General features: G+C 44.7%; 1 protein-coding gene across 6 annotated transcripts; it reads left to right on the forward strand.

Annotated features, from left to right (window-relative positions):
- The first annotated feature begins 2,533 nt into the window (after window positions 1-2,533).
- STEAP1 (STEAP family member 1) lies at window positions 2,534-18,825 on the forward strand. Of its 6 annotated transcripts, none has more exons than XM_053410039.1 (6): window positions 2,534-2,853; window positions 10,828-11,040; window positions 11,274-11,380; window positions 12,977-13,483; window positions 15,064-15,228; window positions 16,936-18,825. In XM_053410039.1, exons 3-6 carry the CDS (start codon window positions 11,318-11,320, stop codon window positions 17,191-17,193), a joined length of 993 nt encoding a protein of 330 aa, XP_053266014.1. In that variant the 5' UTR covers window positions 2,534-2,853; window positions 10,828-11,040; window positions 11,274-11,317; the 3' UTR covers window positions 17,194-18,825. The 6 variants fall into 6 exon arrangements, with proteins under 6 accessions (XP_053266014.1, XP_053266015.1, XP_053266012.1 ...); XM_053410040.1 differs by having other exon boundaries at window positions 10,896-11,040; XM_053410037.1 differs by lacking the exon at window positions 10,828-11,040.
- Window positions 18,826-18,880: the final 55 nt, after the last annotated feature.

Consider the following 18,880-nt stretch of genomic DNA (forward strand, 5'->3'; position numbering starts at 1 on the left):
TCGTTACATCCTTCCAGATGCTTTCAAATTTGTCAGCAGTTTTTCCCTTCTGTGCAAAGATGGTTTGCCTGCGCACCATTCCACTCTGAGCATTTCTTCATCCGGGTGACTGAATTCAGTAAGGCGTACTCCCCAGGTAAGCTTGCACAGGGATTTGTTTTGTTGCCTTTTAATTGTTTTATCAGAATAATCTGTCTAATACACAGTGGATGGAGTGGCGAGCTGACCCAATATACACCTGAGGCAGGGGTCACCAACACGGTGCCTTTGGGGCGCCACAAAAGATCTCAGGAAATGTCCCCTCAAAAATCCACAAGAGCCCGTTCTTCCTGATCAGTTCCTGTTTGCACTGGCTCAGCCTCTTCCACATTGAACACACATCCTTAAACATGCCCACATTTCATTGGTTTGGACACCAACCCTTCCTTCTGAATAGAGGCATGCTCTCTGTGAATGCAGCGGTGGCTGATTTGGGTGCCTTCTTTCCATTTATGATGTGGGGGTGGGTGGAGCACACCAGCACCCTTTTGTCTTCGTCGCCTTTTTCAATCCTTGTAGTTGTGGCGGCCATTTTGTGCTGTGCCACACCCCACAGCTGCCTTTTTGTGACTGGAGACCATGGCAGTTTGCCACTGGTTTAAAATAGATTGGCAACCCTGAGGACAAACAGACATGTGATTCGAAACACAAGAGGGGGCAACTCCTTTTAAGGTGTCTTGTGGCACCTTAAAGATTAATGGCTTTATTTCGCTCAGGGGTTTGTGGGTTAGAGCCTCTTCTCTCTCTCTGAATTCAGTTGCTTCAGCAAATATGATTCCTTGGCCAGTCTTCATTTTTCTTGTATTGAGGTGGAGATGTATTTTATTCATATTTTGAACTGCCCTTTGACTAAACGCCACCAACAGACAAACAAACATCAACTCACTTTATTTATCTAGAAAGTCTCAAATTATCTTAAGTCTTCAAATAAAAAACACAAAAAACACAAAAAAAACTTGATCAAGCAAGATAGGCATTATCCTTGTTGTGGAAAATTTCGTCACCCTGGCTCCCTGCAAGGATGACTAGTAGATAAATAACCCAATCTGCTTATTTTTATTTTTCAAAATAATGCTAAGTCAGCAGGTCGTGGCACAGATGGTAGGAAGAGCAGAGCTGTGGAAGGGCGGAGTCATCTTTCTCCACAGAATTACCCATTCTTTCCAACTTCCACAACAGGCCTAGTGAACGAGAAGTCTGGGATAGTTCAGCTGATAAGAGCATGAGACTCTTAATCGCCAGGTTGTGGGCTTGAGCCCTCGTGGTCCCTTCCAACTCTACAATTCTATCATTCGTTGCTCCACAATGTCCCATTGCTGCTGTGGGCATCATCCTCCCTTTGGCCATGCCTTTATTGTATTGGTTTTTCTTTTCCCCAACCCTCCTAGAAAGTCCACATGGGGCTGAAAAGAGTTCTGATTCTATAGTCTTCTAGCTCACTATTTGGGTCCACAAGACTCAAGTCTTCATTGTTGTTTCCTGGAAGTTTTGCCTCTTTTCAGAGTTGGTGTTTGTTTTTATTTTCATTCTGCAAACCTCACAAGTAGGCATTTCCCTTGTGTTTATTTGTTGGCTTCATTCTCCGAGGAGCTAGTGGTGGAATACATGGCTCTCCCCATCTCATTTAATCCCAACAACAACCCTGTAAGGTAGGGTATGTTGAGGCAGTGGCTGGCCCAAAGTCAGCCAGTGAGCTTCACCGCCCAGAGAGGATTTGAAGCCTAGTCTCCCAGGTCTAACTACTACACCACACTGGCTCTTGTTCCTCAGAGGCCCTGCTTTGCTGGCCCCGTTTCTCACCATCTGGGGTCACACATACCCCATATATGTGTGTGTCGTGTGAACGCTCCCCGTGCTCCTCCTGTGGCTGGAAAAGGGTTAGTTCAACCTCCGGTTTCCTAGTAAAATTAAATTACTGTGTCGCGAAATGATGCATGTCTAAAAAGAATGTCACCATGAAAAGTTTGGTGTACGTGGTTTCCCACAGAATCCTAGGAATTGTAGTTTAGCCCTAACTAAACTACAATTCCCAGCAGCCTTAAACTACAGTTCCCAAGATACTGTGGGAGTAAACGATAACTGTGTGGTGTGCTGGCGATCCGCTGACTGGTGATCCTATATGCTGACTAGTCTAGGAAAGTGTAGGCTACAAACATGTGTCCACATTGTGATGTTGGAGGGGACCACATGGATCATCTAGTGTTCGAGTCCAACCCCCTGGAATGCAGGATTTTTTTGCCCAAGGTGGGGCTTGAAAACCACGACCCTCGATTAGTAGACTTCTTGCGCCTAAGTGCAGCACGACGCACGGCAGCAGCAGCGCGATCCTGTGAGACCTAGAAATAAACCCATTCTGCTGCATGGGACTCACTCCCAGCAAAATGAGCAAATGCGACTGCAGCCTAAAGTCTGTTCATACTATTTCACAGTAGGACGGGGGGGGGGGTGTTTGCGAGTGTTTGGAGTCGTGTGCCGGGGCGGGGCTTATGGACACTTGGCCGCCAAATGCAGACGGCGCGGACGCCGAGATCTTTACGCCAAGCGCAACAGTTTACAAGAGTGATTCGCCCACCCTCCCCCTTTAAGCAAACAACACAACTTTGGCCGGCGACTCCCTGCAAGATCCGCCGGCTCCTGAGGCGAAGGAAAGGCGGAGCCGAGCAGGCAGGGAGAGATGCCGAAGGCGGGGCTGCCAAGGGCGGGGTAGGCGGCTGCATGTCGAGCGGGCTCCGCAGAGGAGCCGCTAGTCTGGGTCTCTCCGCGTGCTAGTTCGGGATCGCGTCGCCCCGGGCCCCGAGACGGAGAAAAGTTGTTGTAAGTATTGCCGAGACGTCCCCGAGCTTTCGGAACAACTCCTCCTTCTCCGGGGGAGGACGGGATGTCAGCGGGAGGCGGGCCGGCTAGCCAAATATTTGCGGAGCCCGGGAAGGCGCCGTGAAATTCCGAGCCCCTCTCCGGACAGTGAGCTCTGCTTTCCAAACACGGCCGGCTCTCGCCTCCTCCAGCAGCCTTCCCTGCTTTTCCGCTCGTTTCCCCGCCACCCCGCGGTGCAAACGAGATTTCATTAATGCCTTAATAAATAAACGAAACCGTGACGGCAACAAGGAGCGATAGGTGGGCAGTGACGGGCTTCTTCTGGACGTCATAAGGTACAGCATATCCTCGAAAGGGGGTTGGGGGAGAGGTGTTTGCTTTTGTACACGTCTACAAGAAGCACGCGCCTCCTGGCCAAAACTTTATTGGGTTAAGCTTTGCAGGGCAGGCTTTAAATCACAGCGGCTTCTACAGGGTTTGCCAAGAAAGCAAAAGTACCGTAATTGTGCTCAACGGGACCTGCCACGAAACGTCATGGTTCGGAGTGAGTGAGTGAATGAATGAATGAATCTTTATTTGCGTCAGCCATCGTCCATAGCAATAAAACAACAATACGATATACAAAGAATAGAAATAAAAAGTCAATTATATAAAATACATTTTAGAGTTTTGAATCAATAGTCATGAAGGCTGAAGCCTTATCCTTGCCAGGGAATCGTTTGCCTGCGTCCCCAGGGCCGAAGAGAGAGCAAAAAGCACCAGGAAAGATTCTTCTTTGGAGAAAAAAGTTTTATTGAAATCTGTGCACAGAGGTGGCCAGTGGGATCGTTCCCAAAAGACTGGCCCATAGATACAAATAAACAAGCATCTTTATACCTGAGAGTCTGCCCATCTCTTCCCACCTCTTCAAATTCTCCAATCAGCTAGCAAGGTTAAGCTTATTTCCTTATATGGTATATAGCTATCTGGCTAGCTAAGCCCACCTCCTTCCCTTGTTCGTGTGCTCCTCTCTTGCGTTAGAGCATGTGCAGAGAGCAGCTCCAGGTTTGCAGAACTCAAGTAATTGCAAAGAGGAAGTAGCTCCCAGCTTGCAGAGCTAAAGCAATTGCGGTTTTGTTAGCTGCTTAACCACAACTGCAGAAGTTAGCTTAGGTGCAGATAGTATTGAGATTAACCCTTTCAATTCCCTCCTCTTCTTTTGGACAACCTATCTCCTAGGTTCGTCCTGGTCTCTTGGGTTTATAATCCTGGGGGAGAACAATAAGGGCCATGATATTTTATTTTTTTTTTGCATCACACCTTGTAAGCATTGCACCAAGCAGGGTATACAGAGGCAAAGAAGCAAAAGGATTAATAGCGGCCTTGCTAATAATACCACAATATGCCTGAGCCAACTGCCATGAGGCAGCCAGGAACATACCCAACCCCATAGATCACCTCCTGTAGTTTTCAGCGGGTTCCTGGCTATCATTGTTTCCATGTGATCAATGGTGGCTGAAATGCTGACATTATTATCTGGGACATATCTATTTTATTGCTGAAGGGCCCACTGATACTCGTGCTCTATCAGCTGCCTTGCTTCTTGGGAGGTTGTGTCCCACCTCTCTGAGGAGGAGCCTATTATCTTAACCAATTTTCCCACCTGTCCTTGTGGATGCTTAATACTCTCATGATTTCTTCCCAACACACTGTATCCGAAAGGGGCTTCTCCCTCTACATATATTAACATACACCCACAGGAATATATATCCACCCTTGCAGAGGCCTGACACACAGAGTGACTATATCAAAGAGTTCTGGCCCCAATATCAAAAGTCCTGGCGGTGCCTCAGAATTTGCTGGAAAAAAAAAAGTCTCTACGTTGGGGACGCTGCCCGCGGGCGTCCCTCCCATCCACTTGTCCAGCCGTCTGGCGCTCTTCTGGAGATGGTTAGCTTCAGAGGATCATCAGGATTTGGTGTAACTGTCCAATCTAAAATAGCCTTCTTCACTTAAGTGTGGTGGACCCAAGGGGTGAGGTCAGCAACTTTTAACAGCAGTGGGCCTGGGTCCACCTGTTAAGAAAGAGACAAAATCTCGGGAGAATTACTGCACATAATTATTAAACTGCACATTTTGACTAGCATGGGGGGTTATTGCAAAACTGAGTGGACAAAGGTTGGTCCATTGTCAGATCCTATTGACCTAGGTAGTCCATAGCGGGGAATGATCTCCCTAAGCAGGCACCTGGTTACTTCAAATGCATTTTCAGTTCTGGTGGGCCAGGCTTCAACCCATCCTGTATACGTGCAGATCGCCACGAACAGGTAGCGGTATGGTCCACAGCGGGGCAATTTAGTGAAATCCACAACAAGGTTTTCCAAGGCTACCACTGCATAGCCTGCTTTTCGCTGTCCAGCCTTAACAAAGCTGCTTCCATCCACAAACCATGAAGGCCAGTGGGGGTTTGCTTCATCTTTGAGGTCAGGCCTGCTAAAATATTCTTCATCCATTACTTCAATGCAATCGTGCATCTGCTCCTCACCTTCTCCTACCGGGGACAGGGTAGCTGGGTTGAGGGCGGTGGTGACCTGAAACTTCAAACGCGGATGCAGCAGTAACATCTGGCACTTTCTCATCTTTGCTTGGGAGAGGAAATAGGTACCCTTCATGTCAAGCAGAGCTGGGACTGCATGCGGGGTCACACAAACAGTGTCTTGGCCAAAAATAAATTTGTCTGCTTTGTTCAGTAGGGTGGCTACTGCCACAACTGTTCTCATACACGGCGGTAAGCCTTGTTCTGTAGGCGTCAGGCGCTCAGATAGGTATGCCACTGGCTGTTGCCAGCTTCCCAATTTTTGGCACAAAACCCCTTTCGCTGTCCCTTGGTCCTCATCCACGAATAGAGTAAAGGGTTTCTCAGGGTTTGGGATGCCAAGCGCTGGGGCTTGCTGTAGTGCCCTCTTCAAATCCACGAAGGCTTGCTGTTGTTCTGTGCTTCAAACAAAGGGGTCTCTCTCAGTTCCTCTGGTTGACTCATGTAGAGGCTTGGCAATGATGCTGTAATTAAATATCCATATCCTACAAAATCCTGCAGACCCCAGAAAGCCACAGAGTTCTCTGCAGTTCTTTGGCTCTGGTATCAGGATAATAGCCTGCTTCCTTTCTTCACTGGTAACAAAAGGGTGTTCCACTATGATTGGCATTGCCTCAAGATCCTATGTTGGAGCAGTCGCTCTAGATGCACCCACACTCCTTCAGTCGCCCTTCGTGGGATGGGATACTTATTTACTGCAACAGGATTGACAAATGGCTTGGGCTTCACAATTATTGGTGGGATATTCTTTGCCATTCCTGGGGGGTTCACTTGTTCCAGAATACTGGCGGGGATGGGTCCCTCCTCTTCTTTTACCATCATGAGGCGCCAGTACTCCCTCAGGGGTGCCTCCACAACCAGTTCCCCAAGTGACATAATGGACATTGTGGCTTCTCCCGATGGCTTTAAAAATAATTTGGGCTTGCAACTTTACCAACAAATCTCTTCCTAATAATAGAATAGGGCATTCTCTCTTCCAGTGCCCTTCCTGTCGGCAGATGGCGCACTGATTCCTCCCCAGACGGCTTCGCCCTCCTCCCCGGGCACTTCCTCTTTCCTGAGGGGTGGGTGTGGTAGCCTGTAATGCCATCAACTTCCTTGTTTGATACTTCTCCTTTTTTCTCTGGGCCTCCTCATCTCTCTGATTGCAAGTGGTTTGAGCTATTTCCAACATCTATTCCAGCCCATGGCCGATGAACCCCTCAGGCTTCTGGATTTTTTTCTTTTGGCGAATATCGGACGCTGCCTGAGCTACAAAGGCAGCCTTTATGGCAATATCATCTGGGTTCTCCTCAAAGGTAGGGTTCTAATTTCTCCAATTGCACACATCAGCACTTGAAAAAGGCACATGTTGGACTGTATAAGTGCATGGTGGTGCTTCCCCACCCTGTCCTGGGGGGGGGGGCCTGGTGGGTCATACACTCTGCGTAGAGGCATCATTGCAGTCCCACCCTTTTTCTGTGCCTTATGGGACTTATAGAGGGACGCCCTGGTTGCTGCTTCTATCCATTCCTTCTGCCATTTCTTCCCTTGTGTTGGGGAACCTCCTGCTGCTGCCAACAAATGGGAACTAACATCCACTTCTTTCGCATAGGGTTGTACATACTGTTGCAATCTCAATGTCTGATTCTGTGTCCACATTTTTTCCTTTCTTTGCTAACTCAATTAGTCCCTTCATAAACTCCTCATCATCCTCTTCCTCTTCGCTCTCTAATTCATCAACCTTGGAGGGTTCAGGCTGAGGGCCGGCTCCTCCCTGGTCCTGGGGCCCTGGGCCTGGGGGATTCGCTAGAGGGGCAGTTGGTGGAGCATAGGGTGGCGGCAGTTTAATGACTTCCCCCTCTTCTCCTTCCTCTCCTTCCGGCTCTGATATCACCGGGGGCTTTTCTGGCTTCCCTGCCGGTTGGACTGCACAAATTGTATTTTGTGGGGCGTCGCCTCGGCAGGCTTTCAGCCACGGTGGATTCTTTTCTACATTGATTTTCCAGGTAGAAATATAAGGGATCTGGTCTGGGTGGACGTTCAAGATATTTTGATATAGTGGGTTGATTAGTTGCAAATTAAATCTGCCCTCCAAGGGCCAATTAGTTCCTTGGGTGGGCCAATCAACCTCACATAATGTCCTCATCCTCTCTCTTCTCAATTTGAACCCAATCATCATGCTTCGTAGCTGCTTTCCAGTTGGTTAAAAAGCATTTCAGAGGACTACGTTAGCTTGCCCCAGACCCCATTTTTTTTTCTTTTCAGATACTCCGCTCCTAACCGGGCTTAAGATCCTTTCACACACCAACCACTACAGACTGTGACTTGGCGAACTCTCGTTGCCAAGAAATGCACAGCCCTGCAATCGCTCGGCCAAGGGGACGCTAAGCCCCGGCCCACACTTGACAATTCAGCCACTGGAGTATCTGACATGCAACATACAAAACACACCCCAATATAATTCCAACATGCAACACACAAAACACACCAAAATAATTCCAACATGCAACACACAAAACACACCAAAATAATTTTCCCTCTGTTTCCCCTTTCCCCAACCTTACTGGCGGCACTCTACTGCCACCTCTGTTTCCCCTTTTCCCTTTTCCCGTCCCTGTCTGGCGGGGCAGCACCTTATTGCCATGGCCAGACCCTTTATCCCTTTTCTGGCGGCACTCTACTGCTCACAGCCAGAGGAAGCTGATCGGGCTTCCTACCACGCCCTTTCCCTTAGGGCTTACCTGTTCCGCTGCGGACCCCTCCTTCGGCCGTCCTCTTTTCTCCCTCGACCAGGTGTCTCACTCCGGAGCGGTGTGGCCGGCTCCCCCCACGAACAGGCAGGGGTGCGCACTTGGAGCCGCGAACGCCGGTCCGGGGCTGTTCACCGAGGTCGGGCCTGGCCCTCCCCGGCCCCCTGGGGTGGGGCGATTCCCGGCCAACGCACCAAAATGAAGGCTGAAGCCTTATCCTTGCCAGGGAATCGTTTGCCTGCGTCCCCAGGGCCGAAGAGAGAGCAAAAAGCACCAGGAAAGATTCTTCTTTGGAGAAAAAAGTTTTATTGAAATCTGTGCACAGAGGTGGCCAGTGGGATCGTTCCCAAAAGACTGGCCCATAGATACAAATAAACAAGCATCTTTATACCTGAGAGTCTGCCCATCTCTTCCCACCTCTTCAAATTCTCCAATCAGCTAGCAAGGTTAAGCTTATTTCCTTATATGGTATATAGCTATCTGGCTAGCTAAGCCCACCTCCTTCCCTTGTTCGTGTGCTCCTCTCTTGCGTTAGAGCATGTGCAGAGAGCAGCTCCAGGTTTGCAGAACTCAAGTAATTGTAAAGAGGAAGTAGCTCCCAGCTTGCAGAGCTAAAGCAATTGCGGTTTTGTTAGCTGCTTAACCACAACTGCAGAAGTTAGCTTAGGTGCAGATAGTATTGAGATTAACCCTTTCAGTCAAATAGTGGATCTTATTCTGATTGCCCCAGCTAAAAACCTTGGTGGTTTGGAGTGCTTTTGATCAGGGTGCCAGCCAACAAGCTATATACCCTTTTTGAGGACACTCCATTCCAGCCCATCTTTGTCATGATTTCTGCTCCCAGTTCCCAACAGACGCTCAGATGTTCTCTAGCCACTGAACACAAAAAATCCTCACCGACTGTTTTGGTTACCTCCACTTCTTAAAAGTACCCCCATTTATTGCAACTCTTAGGGTGTCCTGAAGTCTACCGCAGTGTACCTCCATTTTGTGCTTGCATGTGTCTTTCCGACTACATAAGAATCAGTGCTTGGAGCTTGCTATGACCACATAGAAGAGAAGAAGAGTTTGGATTTGATATCCCGCTTTATCACTACCCGAAGGAGTCTCAAAGCGGCTAACATTTTCCTTTCCCTTCCTCCTCCACAACAAACACTCTGGGGCTGAGAGACTTCAGAGAAGTGTGACTAGCCCAAGGTCACCCAGCAGCTGCATGTGGAGGAGCGGAGACAGGAACCCGGTTCCCCAGATTATGAGTCTACCGCTCTTAACCACTACACCACACTGGCTCTCCATTAAGGGTTTTATTTTACAACATCACTCTTGGCATATGAGCAAAGCCAGGCTTATTGCTAAACAAGTCTTGGTGGTTGCCTAGAGCAGTCCTTTTGCTGCATCAGCAGGAGGAGAAGAGGGAATAGCTTCTACTGTTGAGGAATAGTCGAGAGGAAGGAAACAGCCAAGCTGCGAGAGGAGATACAGTTAAAGGCAGCATGAGAAAAAGCATATTGGAAATTAGTACGTCTGCTGCTTGTTAAATGGTGGGGCTGGACAGACTTCCTTTGGCAGGGCATTCCCGTGTCTTGTGGCACCATTGCCCCAAAGGCCTTGTGTAACATGCTCACCTGCTGTACTTCAAATAACCATGGTATATAGAGCAGGGCACCTATAGACAGTCTGGACTTTTGGACAGACTTGTACAGGTAGATGCAGTTCTTAAGACACTCTGGTCCTGGGCCATAAGGTGGGGGCAGAGGATCCTCCCCACCCCCCACCGGGCAGGAGCCTTGTTTCCTTGTGGGCAGACTTCCAGTGTCTGCATTCCAGTGGTGGGCAAGGTTAGAGGGGAAAGTAGGCAAGGCCAAAGGCAAATGTGGGCAGGGCAGATGATATACCATAGCTTGAAAAAGGTAAGAATCTCATTTGGGAAAGTCAGATGTTTCTAGCCCTGTACATGTTCACTTCCTGATAAAGGGTGCTGGGGGAGAGGCGGAGCTAGCTGCTCTGGCACCCACACCCAGAGGGCACTGCCCATGCAGCGAGCGCCCCCGGTGGGGCGGCGCTGCAATGTCAACCCCCCTCAGGGATGACACCCCGGGGGTGCACCCCCCTTCCTCCGCCACTGTCCTGGGGCTGTGTAAAACAACTGTGACACCAAGGAACTGTGCTTTAACTTCACTGCAGATTCTTGTTTTGGTCATTTTCTATAGTGAACAGAGTTTCTTTAATTGCTTTACTCAACAGCCTTAAACAGCTACCAAGAGAGTTTTTGAAACTGAATTTATCCCTAGCAACATTTTTTTGCCTGTTAACATCTGCGTAAAGTGAGGCAAGATCATGATGTCGACACTTCTGTAAAGTGTCTGGTACACCAGCCTGAAGATACCGCTTGCTTAAGCTGTCTGGGTTTGTTTTACAAAACATAGACCCTGGCATCATGCCTCTTGGTCTTTTATGATAGCTGTAATCTGGGATACACAGAAATCTGTCTGTCTCTCTCCCCCCCCCCTTTTTTTTAATCATGCCCATGTGAGGAAGATAGGCCAAGACTAGCAGATACCTTCAAATGGAGATTCTATTTCATTCCTTTGTTTCTCTTGTCACCTTGGTAAAGTCTGCTCCCTTCAAGTACAATAGAAGCGAGAAATATTTTCTTTTATTTTCAAGCCTTTATTCTCTCTTCTGGAGTTGTGGGAAAATAAGAGGATTCCATCAGCTCATGTTCATTTGTTTAGCCCTGCCATATGTGATTCATGCAGAAAATTAAACCCAAGGAGAACAATAAGAAGTAGATTGAAGATGTTAAGAACCCTACGGCTTTTGGAGCCGCAGTTTGGGTGTTTGTGAAGGGGGCTGTTCATGAAACAGCTTAAAGATCATGTGAGTCATTGTTGTATCTCAAAAATACTTGTGTAGAATTCAGATCATTTCACTTATAAAACGTGTACTTTTAATTCTCAGATTTGTGTGACGACAAAATCTATGAAAGTCCCCAGGTTCATCAAGGCTAACTCAAGACGGTGCATTTGATTGCTTATGTGTATTTCTAAAGTACCAACTGCGTATACATAGTACGATACAAATAAATGGACCATGTGAAAATTGTCTTGCAGAGATCCTCTTGCCTTAGAGTGCAGGACAGTCATTGGTCAAGAACATGGAACAGAATGAAGATCAGAAAATGAATCCTGAAAGAACTTGGGAGAATTTCAACAATTTGGTAATCTTTATTTGTGTGTGTGTTTGTATATTTATGTTACACATGCTAAGTTGGCCTTAGGCAAGGGGACATAATGACCCACTTAATCCTTCTGGTGCTCTGGCCTGCCAGATTCAAAGAACTTTTACTCCCCAGGCTCTTTATCTGCAGCCTCCCCAGAAAATAAAATCTATGGAAAAGTATTTCAGGCCCTTGCAAAGAGTGCAACTTTATTTACAGACCATAAGCAGTGTAGGGTTATCAGGACAACCATAGCAAAAGAAAATGAGACATGGAGACAAATGGTACCTTTTTAAAATGGGAGCATAACAGTGCAATCCAATTCATGCCTACTCAAAAGTAAATCCTGTGGAATTTAAAGGGTTATGATTGCAGCCTCAATCTGTAAACAATTAAAATTGCTAAAAATACAGAAATTTCGACTCAAAACATGTGACATTTAATAATTGTGATCTAGTTTTGATGACTACAGCAAGGAACTTGGCTGTATCTTCTGTCACCTTAGGGTTGGAATCTGACCTTACTTGTCATTCATCTGAATTTCCCAAGTGTAGGGAAAGTGCTAGGAAAATGAAATGGGGACATATAGTCATATAAGCTTCAGCAGAACAGTTTTAGCAAGGACAAACACTTAGGTGCCAAGGCAACCCAGTAAATTGCCCTTCCTAATGCTGAGTAGTTGGTAATGTGTAAACAACATTTCACATGACTCTAAACTCTAATAGAATTGTCACAAGCTCTACTCTCAACATTTATATATAGAGAGATAGAGATCTTCTTGTCCCTCTGTGTGTGTATGCCACGCTTTGCAACTGAATTTCCCACTCGGTGTACCTCATGAACTGTGTTCTAGCAACAGAGGTTTATGCCATAATCAAATTTGCTAGCTTTAGGGTGCCCCAAGGCTCTCTCCCTTGTTTTTGCTAGGGCAAACTAACATGGCTGCTGCTTTGAAAATTGGTAATGGAAAGAACTATCTATCATCATGTAAAAGAGCGAATTTGAGCAGGCACAGCTTTTTCTCATGATTTCAGTTATACCTTGACGGAAGCAGCACCTGCTGTGAAATACATCCCTGTATGGAAGCCCTGCCTGTATAGATACAGCAACCCTACTCCTCTCTTTTTGCTGATATGTCCACCTCCAAACCACAGATCAAGGGATCTGCAATGGTCCAGGAGATAAAAACGGCATTACTGTGCCTTTTTGTATTTCACACAAGAATAAATGTGTTGTAAAGACTAGAGATTACATTCCGTTCCCATTTACATGTTTTGAATTGCATTTCCTTCCCACCTCTTCACAAAGGGTTGATGAAGAAATGTAATCTGTGGAGGTGGCTCCCTTCTGGGAATAAACCTTGGTGCCTAAAAATCATCAGTGAAAACCATGACTGCAGTGGAACCAACCTTAAGTTGCTTCAGTTCATTATTGATATTTTAGTATTTTGCATCCTAAAACCTTGTGCACAATTAGAACAGTTTCAGATAAGAGTATATATGAGTACACAAAGGTCAACAATGCAAGGAATCTACCAATATGGATAAAGTACTCTTAAATACTTTAGGTTTATGTATCATATTTTCTCCTTTTCAGGTGATGGATTTACAAGTGGTTGGCACACCAGATGCTCTCCCCCATGTTCATAAAAGAATCTGTATTGATGAGTTTGACTGTCCTCCCAGTAAGCACTGCGAACATGACCTTTTCCCTAAGTGGCATTTGCCGGTGAAGACAGCATTGGTACTGTCCTTGTTAACCTTTATCTACACTTTCCTAAGGGACGTCATCCATCCCCTTGTAACTAATAAAGGAAACACATTTTATAAAATCCCAATCCTGGTCATAAACAAAGTCTTACCAGTGGTTTCGATTACCCTGCTGGCTCTGGTTTATTTACCAGGAGTACTGGCTGCAGGTTTCCAGTTCCACTATGGAACCAAGTATAGACGTTTTCCACAATGGTTGGACAGATGGATGTTATCGAGGAAACAGTTTGGACTTCTTAGCTTCTTCTTTGCCTCGTTACATGCCTGCTATAGCTTGTGCTATCCAATGAGGAGGTCCTACAGATACAAACTCTTGAACTGGGCATATCAACAGGTACGCCATTTTGTTATGTCATAATGCCATTAAATCGGTTTAAGCTGACGGTGTGCTAGCATCTGGAATGCTGTGTGGGTCTCCCAGTCCCATAATGAATATTGTAGAATGATGGCCTTATATAAAGTGTAACAGACTGCAATCCTATACAGAATTAAGTCCCGTTGACTTCAGTGGGGATTAATCCTAGGTAAGTGGGTATAGGATTACACCTTTAAATGATTAGAAATTGTGAGTTGGAAACCCCAAGGTAAGGGCTGACATAGTTAAAGTTTATAAACTTGCAAATAAAGCAGAGAGAACAAATACAAAAATTTATATCCCAAAACATTTGTACCCAGGTTCATTCAATGGAACTAATTATCAGATGGTCCAGAAAAAGAAGGACAATTCCCCACAGCATGAATAATGTCTGGAAATCATTAACACAGGATGTTTTGCTTACCTGACTTTTTATTTTAAGTCATTATTATTATTATTATTATTATTATTATTATTATTATTATTTTAACTCACAGATCTCTGATTTATCCATGTCTATAGCCAAAAATAATAAAATGGTAGGGATATCCAATGTGGTGCTTTCCAGATGTTGGCTCCTTAATTCCCTTTAGCCCCATCCAGCATGGTCAGGGATTAGGAGAGCTGCAGTCTGACAACATCTGTAGAGCCCTGTGTTGGCTTCTCATATAAATTATGCCTTCCAGAGAATTTTGGCAGATGCAGTTGTCAAGGTGAGAGAACCTGCGCCTGCTGTTGAAAGTTTTCAGATCCCAGACCTCCTTTGCACCTCAACACCTTAGTTCTAACTGTAAATACTGAAATTACGGCAGCTCATTTCTGTATATAGGCCAATTATGCAGGTTATTTGAAAACATCTAGACTCATTGGCTGCTCTGGCAGAGCGAAAAGACTTGCCAAGTAAGCCTACTGATTAGCTGCTTAAAATATTGCTTCTTGGTGTTGCTTACCTCTTGTTACAGTTTGCCAAAGGTTGTGTTTAGCTTTTAGACGGAATTCTGTTTGTCAGCAAATAATGCAGTCCTGCTGGGAAAAACAAGTTAAAAAGGAATTGGAACAAGTCTCCTTGGGGGTCAAAACTTTGCTGAAGTAAATACTTCTCCATCTAATTGACTTTCCCATGGTTAAGGCTGATGGCACTTCTTGGGGGGACATCAGTATAAACAATGCTGCAGTTAAAGATCTGAAATGGGACCATGCTCTAATTTGTAGCATGCACAGGTGAACAGAAAATATCAACAGAATCCCAGCGTATCCTGTTTGTGCAGCATTTTAGTTAGCTGACAATGATCTATACAAGATATAGGCTGGTTCACACACCTGGATACTTTCATCCCATCCGTGAAATGCATACAGGCTTGGATGGGGAAACTTTAGTGCCAACTGGGGTATTTTTATTTATTTTTTAATCCCACTATTATTCCCATGATAGCTGCAATTGCAAAAAAAAAATATTAAAATCTCTATACGGTTTGGTTCTTACTGGGGTTTCACCATAGAATCTTAAGTGTACGTGTTGTTATTCTAACACTTCTTAAAGTGTAGTGTTCTGTCCACAGGTGAAGCAGAAAAAGGAAGATGCCTGGATTGAACACGATGTCTGGAGAATGGAGATTTATGTGTCTCTAGGAATTTTGGGGCTTGCTCTGCTGGCTGTATTGGCAGTAACGTCAATTCCATCTGTCAGCCACTCGCTGACCTGGAGAGAGTTTCATTATATCCAGGTACACATAAACACAACGGCATAGATTGTTCATGGCTCAGTGGTAAAACACATACTCTTTGTGATAGATTTGAGGTTCACTCTCTGGTATTGCCAACTGAGAAGATCTGAAAAACGGAGGGGAAACACTCCCCCCCCCCTTCTGTAATCCGACACTGGACATTTACAAATAGCTGCTGATGCAATCATATTCCCATACCACCAGATGGAAATTGATTAGAGCCAAAGATGGATCCTTGCATGAAAGAGTTTGTGTGACCAGATATTGCTGGACTACTACCCTCATCATCCCTGGCCATTGGCCATGTTGAATAGGGCTGATGGGTGTTGGGGATTCAACAATATCTGGAGTGCCACAGATTCTTGCCCATGCGGCATGTGGAGCCTTCTCCATATGTAAATCAGCTTATAAGGATGCACTTCAGTCTGTTGGTTGATGCAGCAAACTGGGACACTTGCAAGTAATTTCCGGGCTCCCGTTTTGTATATGCAAAGAGCAGTGCTGAACCCACCAGGGCCAGTAGAAGGAAATTTGGCACAGCTTGCATTGGAAACAGGGAAAGCTAGCCAAGATACAGACCAAAGATCTCAACTCTTCCACTATAGAATGCAGGTGGCACGAATCTCTTATCTATTAAATTTAGGCACCACGCAAGAGATTTCCCCTATAACCAGGCCTTTTAGAAGTGGGTGGAATGTTTTTAATGTATTTCTTTTTCCTCTTTATTTTTATGTATCTATAGAGGGGTGTTGTCTGTCTGTTCGTTTGTAAGTCGCTTTGAGTTGCCCTGGACAAGATAAAGCGACTAACAAATTGAATAAATAATAATAATAATAATGATAGTAAAAGTTTAGAAAATACAAAACCACTCTACCAGATTTCAAGTCGGCTGTGGTAGAGTTCCATTTGTCTTATGCAGACCTAAGTCTTAGAACATGGGTAGGCAAACTAAGGCCCGGGGCCAGATCCGGTCCAGTTGTCTTCTAAATCCGCCCCACGGACAGTCCGGGAATTAGCGTGTTTTTACATGAGTAGAATGTGTCCTTTTATTTAAAATGCATCTCTGGGTTATTTGTGGGGCATAGGAATTAGTTCATTATTTTTTTCAAAATATAGTCTGGCCCCCCACAAGGTCTGAGAGACAGTGGACCGGCCCCCTGCTGAAAAAGTTTGCTGACCTCTGTCTTAGAAACTCAGTGTTCTAAGCACATGAGGCAACCACCTTGCTGAAGCTAAGCAGGTTTGGTCCTGGTCAGATTCTGGATGGGTAACTGCCTAGAAACCACATGTTTGTCTCCTTGCGTTCCGTGAGCAAAGAAAGGTGGGGATATAAATATATGGTAGATAATGTTTTGGCATAGGACTGAATATGCAGCAAAAACAAGGAGCATTCTTCAACAATTGCACAGAATCTTAATTAAGCATTCGGTGTTTTAAAATAACAAGGGTTGTCGCCTTTTGAACTAATTCTTGTGCTGTAACAACTGCTTTTATCTGCAGCAATCAGCAGATGACATTTATCTCCATGCCTGCATATTATGTGTATGGAAAGCTGTTGATAAATGCACACAGGCAGATGCCCCTCACCTGTCTGATGAAAACCCTGAATATGCAGCAGTGTGTATTATAGTTTGTTTTAATTTCCTTTCATTTTTAAAGGTTAACCTATTGTTTTCTTTCTTTCTTTCTTTCTTTCTTTCTTTCTAGAGCAAGATGGGACATTTAGCTTTGCTGCTGTGCACCATTCATGCATTAGTGTTTGCATGGAATAAGTGGATTGACATAGGCCAGTTTATATGGTATACTCCCCCTACTTTTATGATGGCAGTCATTCTTCCAGTTGTGGTTCTGACTTGTAAAGGTATCCTGCTTTTGCCATGCCTTAGGAAGAGACTAGAGAAGATCAGATCTGGCTATGATGCTAATGCTCTGGCAAGTAGTACACAGATAACTTCCAGACTGTAGATTTTAAATGTGCATGTACTTTGCTGGCAATATTCAGGTGTTTTTTAAAAAAAGACCATAAAGAAACGGTCATCTTTATTTTTACATAGAGTAATCTGCACTGAGTTCAGTGAGGCTTACTTCTGGGTTGCATCGGTTAAAAGTGTTTTGGTTGGGTTTTTTTCTACTGATGGATTTTAAAATATCTTACTTCACTATAGATAGTTTTCTGAAAATTTGCTTAACATTACAAGTTTACATGAGCTTAGGCTAAAGTATGCATGTGGAAATTAAAATCTCAGGTGCCCCATATGTGAACTTCACTTTAAAAATACCGAAGATTTTTCAATACAAGTACGGCAATGACAACCTTCTCTTCAGGGAAACTGTGGAATAATAACACAACTGATATCACAACAGTGTTTATATTCACATCAAATCTTTTTTAAAAATGCAATACAAAAAATAATGCATAACACTTTAAAATGCAAACACAGAGCTGCCTTGCCGGAAACAGCTTCTCAATTCATTTCAGTGGCTGGAGTAGATCAGTATGTACATGCTTTTGTGGCCAGATTTATTATTAACCTAATGAGCTCTCCTGTGCTTAACGAGATCCAAATGCATATCTAGATCATGGGATGCACCCAGATTACTTAATAATTTAAACACCACAGAGCCTTTGTAGCAAACCAAGCTCAGCCTTAAGAACATAAGAAGGCCTTGCTAGGTTTAGACCAGGATCCATGCAGTCTTGTATACTGCTCTGCAACATGCAGGATAACCTTCTTCGCCAGCATCTGGTCTTAAGGGTATATTGCTTCAATCTAAGGAGAGTTGTGTTTAGCTATCATTTCTGACAGCTGATGAAAGAGGGTTCCATAGATTTTTAGGATCTGTCTTTTAAATTCACCTGAGCTACTTGCAATCACCACGTTTTTGTGCCAGTAAATTCAATAAGTTAAATACTAGGGGCTGGATACTGGGCTTCTTCCATTTACAGGAGGGATTCCTATGCAGTGGAAATTCCTGTTGTTAGAAGGGGGGCCATTTTTGCTGTTTTTCTGCTGCAGTCTCCTGCATCACTTCCCTGGCTGTTTCAGGAGGTTCCTAACCCTCTGAAGCAGCTTTTTTCAGGCTGATGGTGAAGGAGGATTTGGCAGAAATTCCTCTTCCACTGGCAAGAGAATTCCTTGAATTGGACCCCACTCATGGGAAGGCTGATTCCCACCCATGTCCTTTTTTTGGTCCTGGACTTCTGTGACTCAACTTTCTTGGGTGAATGCAGATTACAGTGTTGAGAGAGAGCTGATTAACCACATAAATTGTTTTATTTCACTTCTATAAAAACTAATATGTGTATTAAAGAGTATTTGACATGGATTGGTCTGGAATATGTTTTGCAGTTTGATTTTTTTAGAAGACATTTTTCCATAGTGAGGTGGGGATTGAGTCCTTCGCCAACAGTAATTTGGATTCCAAAGAATTGTTTCACTTTGAGACTCTTGCCTCTATTCTGCATTTCTTAAAATTATGTTGTAAATTGAGTACTGTAAATAAGAATTCAGCTATACTTGTAGAAAATGTTTTTTCACATTTACTGTATTTAAAACAATAAAACTTCTATATTCCAGCAGTTTTATATAAAACAAAGATTTGTCTGTCTTTTTAGATTGGTTGGTTTTTTTAATTGGCAGAGGCCAATAAA

Source organism: Podarcis raffonei, chromosome 12 (assembly GCF_027172205.1).
Source record: "Podarcis raffonei isolate rPodRaf1 chromosome 12, rPodRaf1.pri, whole genome shotgun sequence".
Lineage (NCBI taxonomy): Eukaryota > Metazoa > Chordata > Lepidosauria > Squamata > Lacertidae > Podarcis > Podarcis raffonei.

What these genes read in the sequence shown, in the direction of transcription:
- STEAP1 (XM_053410039.1), top strand. Translation starts at nt 11,318, where the DNA reads ATGGAACAGAATGAAGATCAGAAAATGAATCCTGAAAGAACTTGGGAG. An exon ending in TGAACTGGGCATATCAACAG is followed by an intron (nt 13,484 to 15,063) that starts GTACGCCATTTT and finishes TTCTGTCCACAG; the next exon opens with GTGAAGCAGAAAAAGGAAGA. An exon ending in GAGAGTTTCATTATATCCAG is followed by an intron (nt 15,229 to 16,935) that starts GTACACATAAAC and finishes CTTTCTTTCTAG; the next exon opens with AGCAAGATGGGACATTTAGC.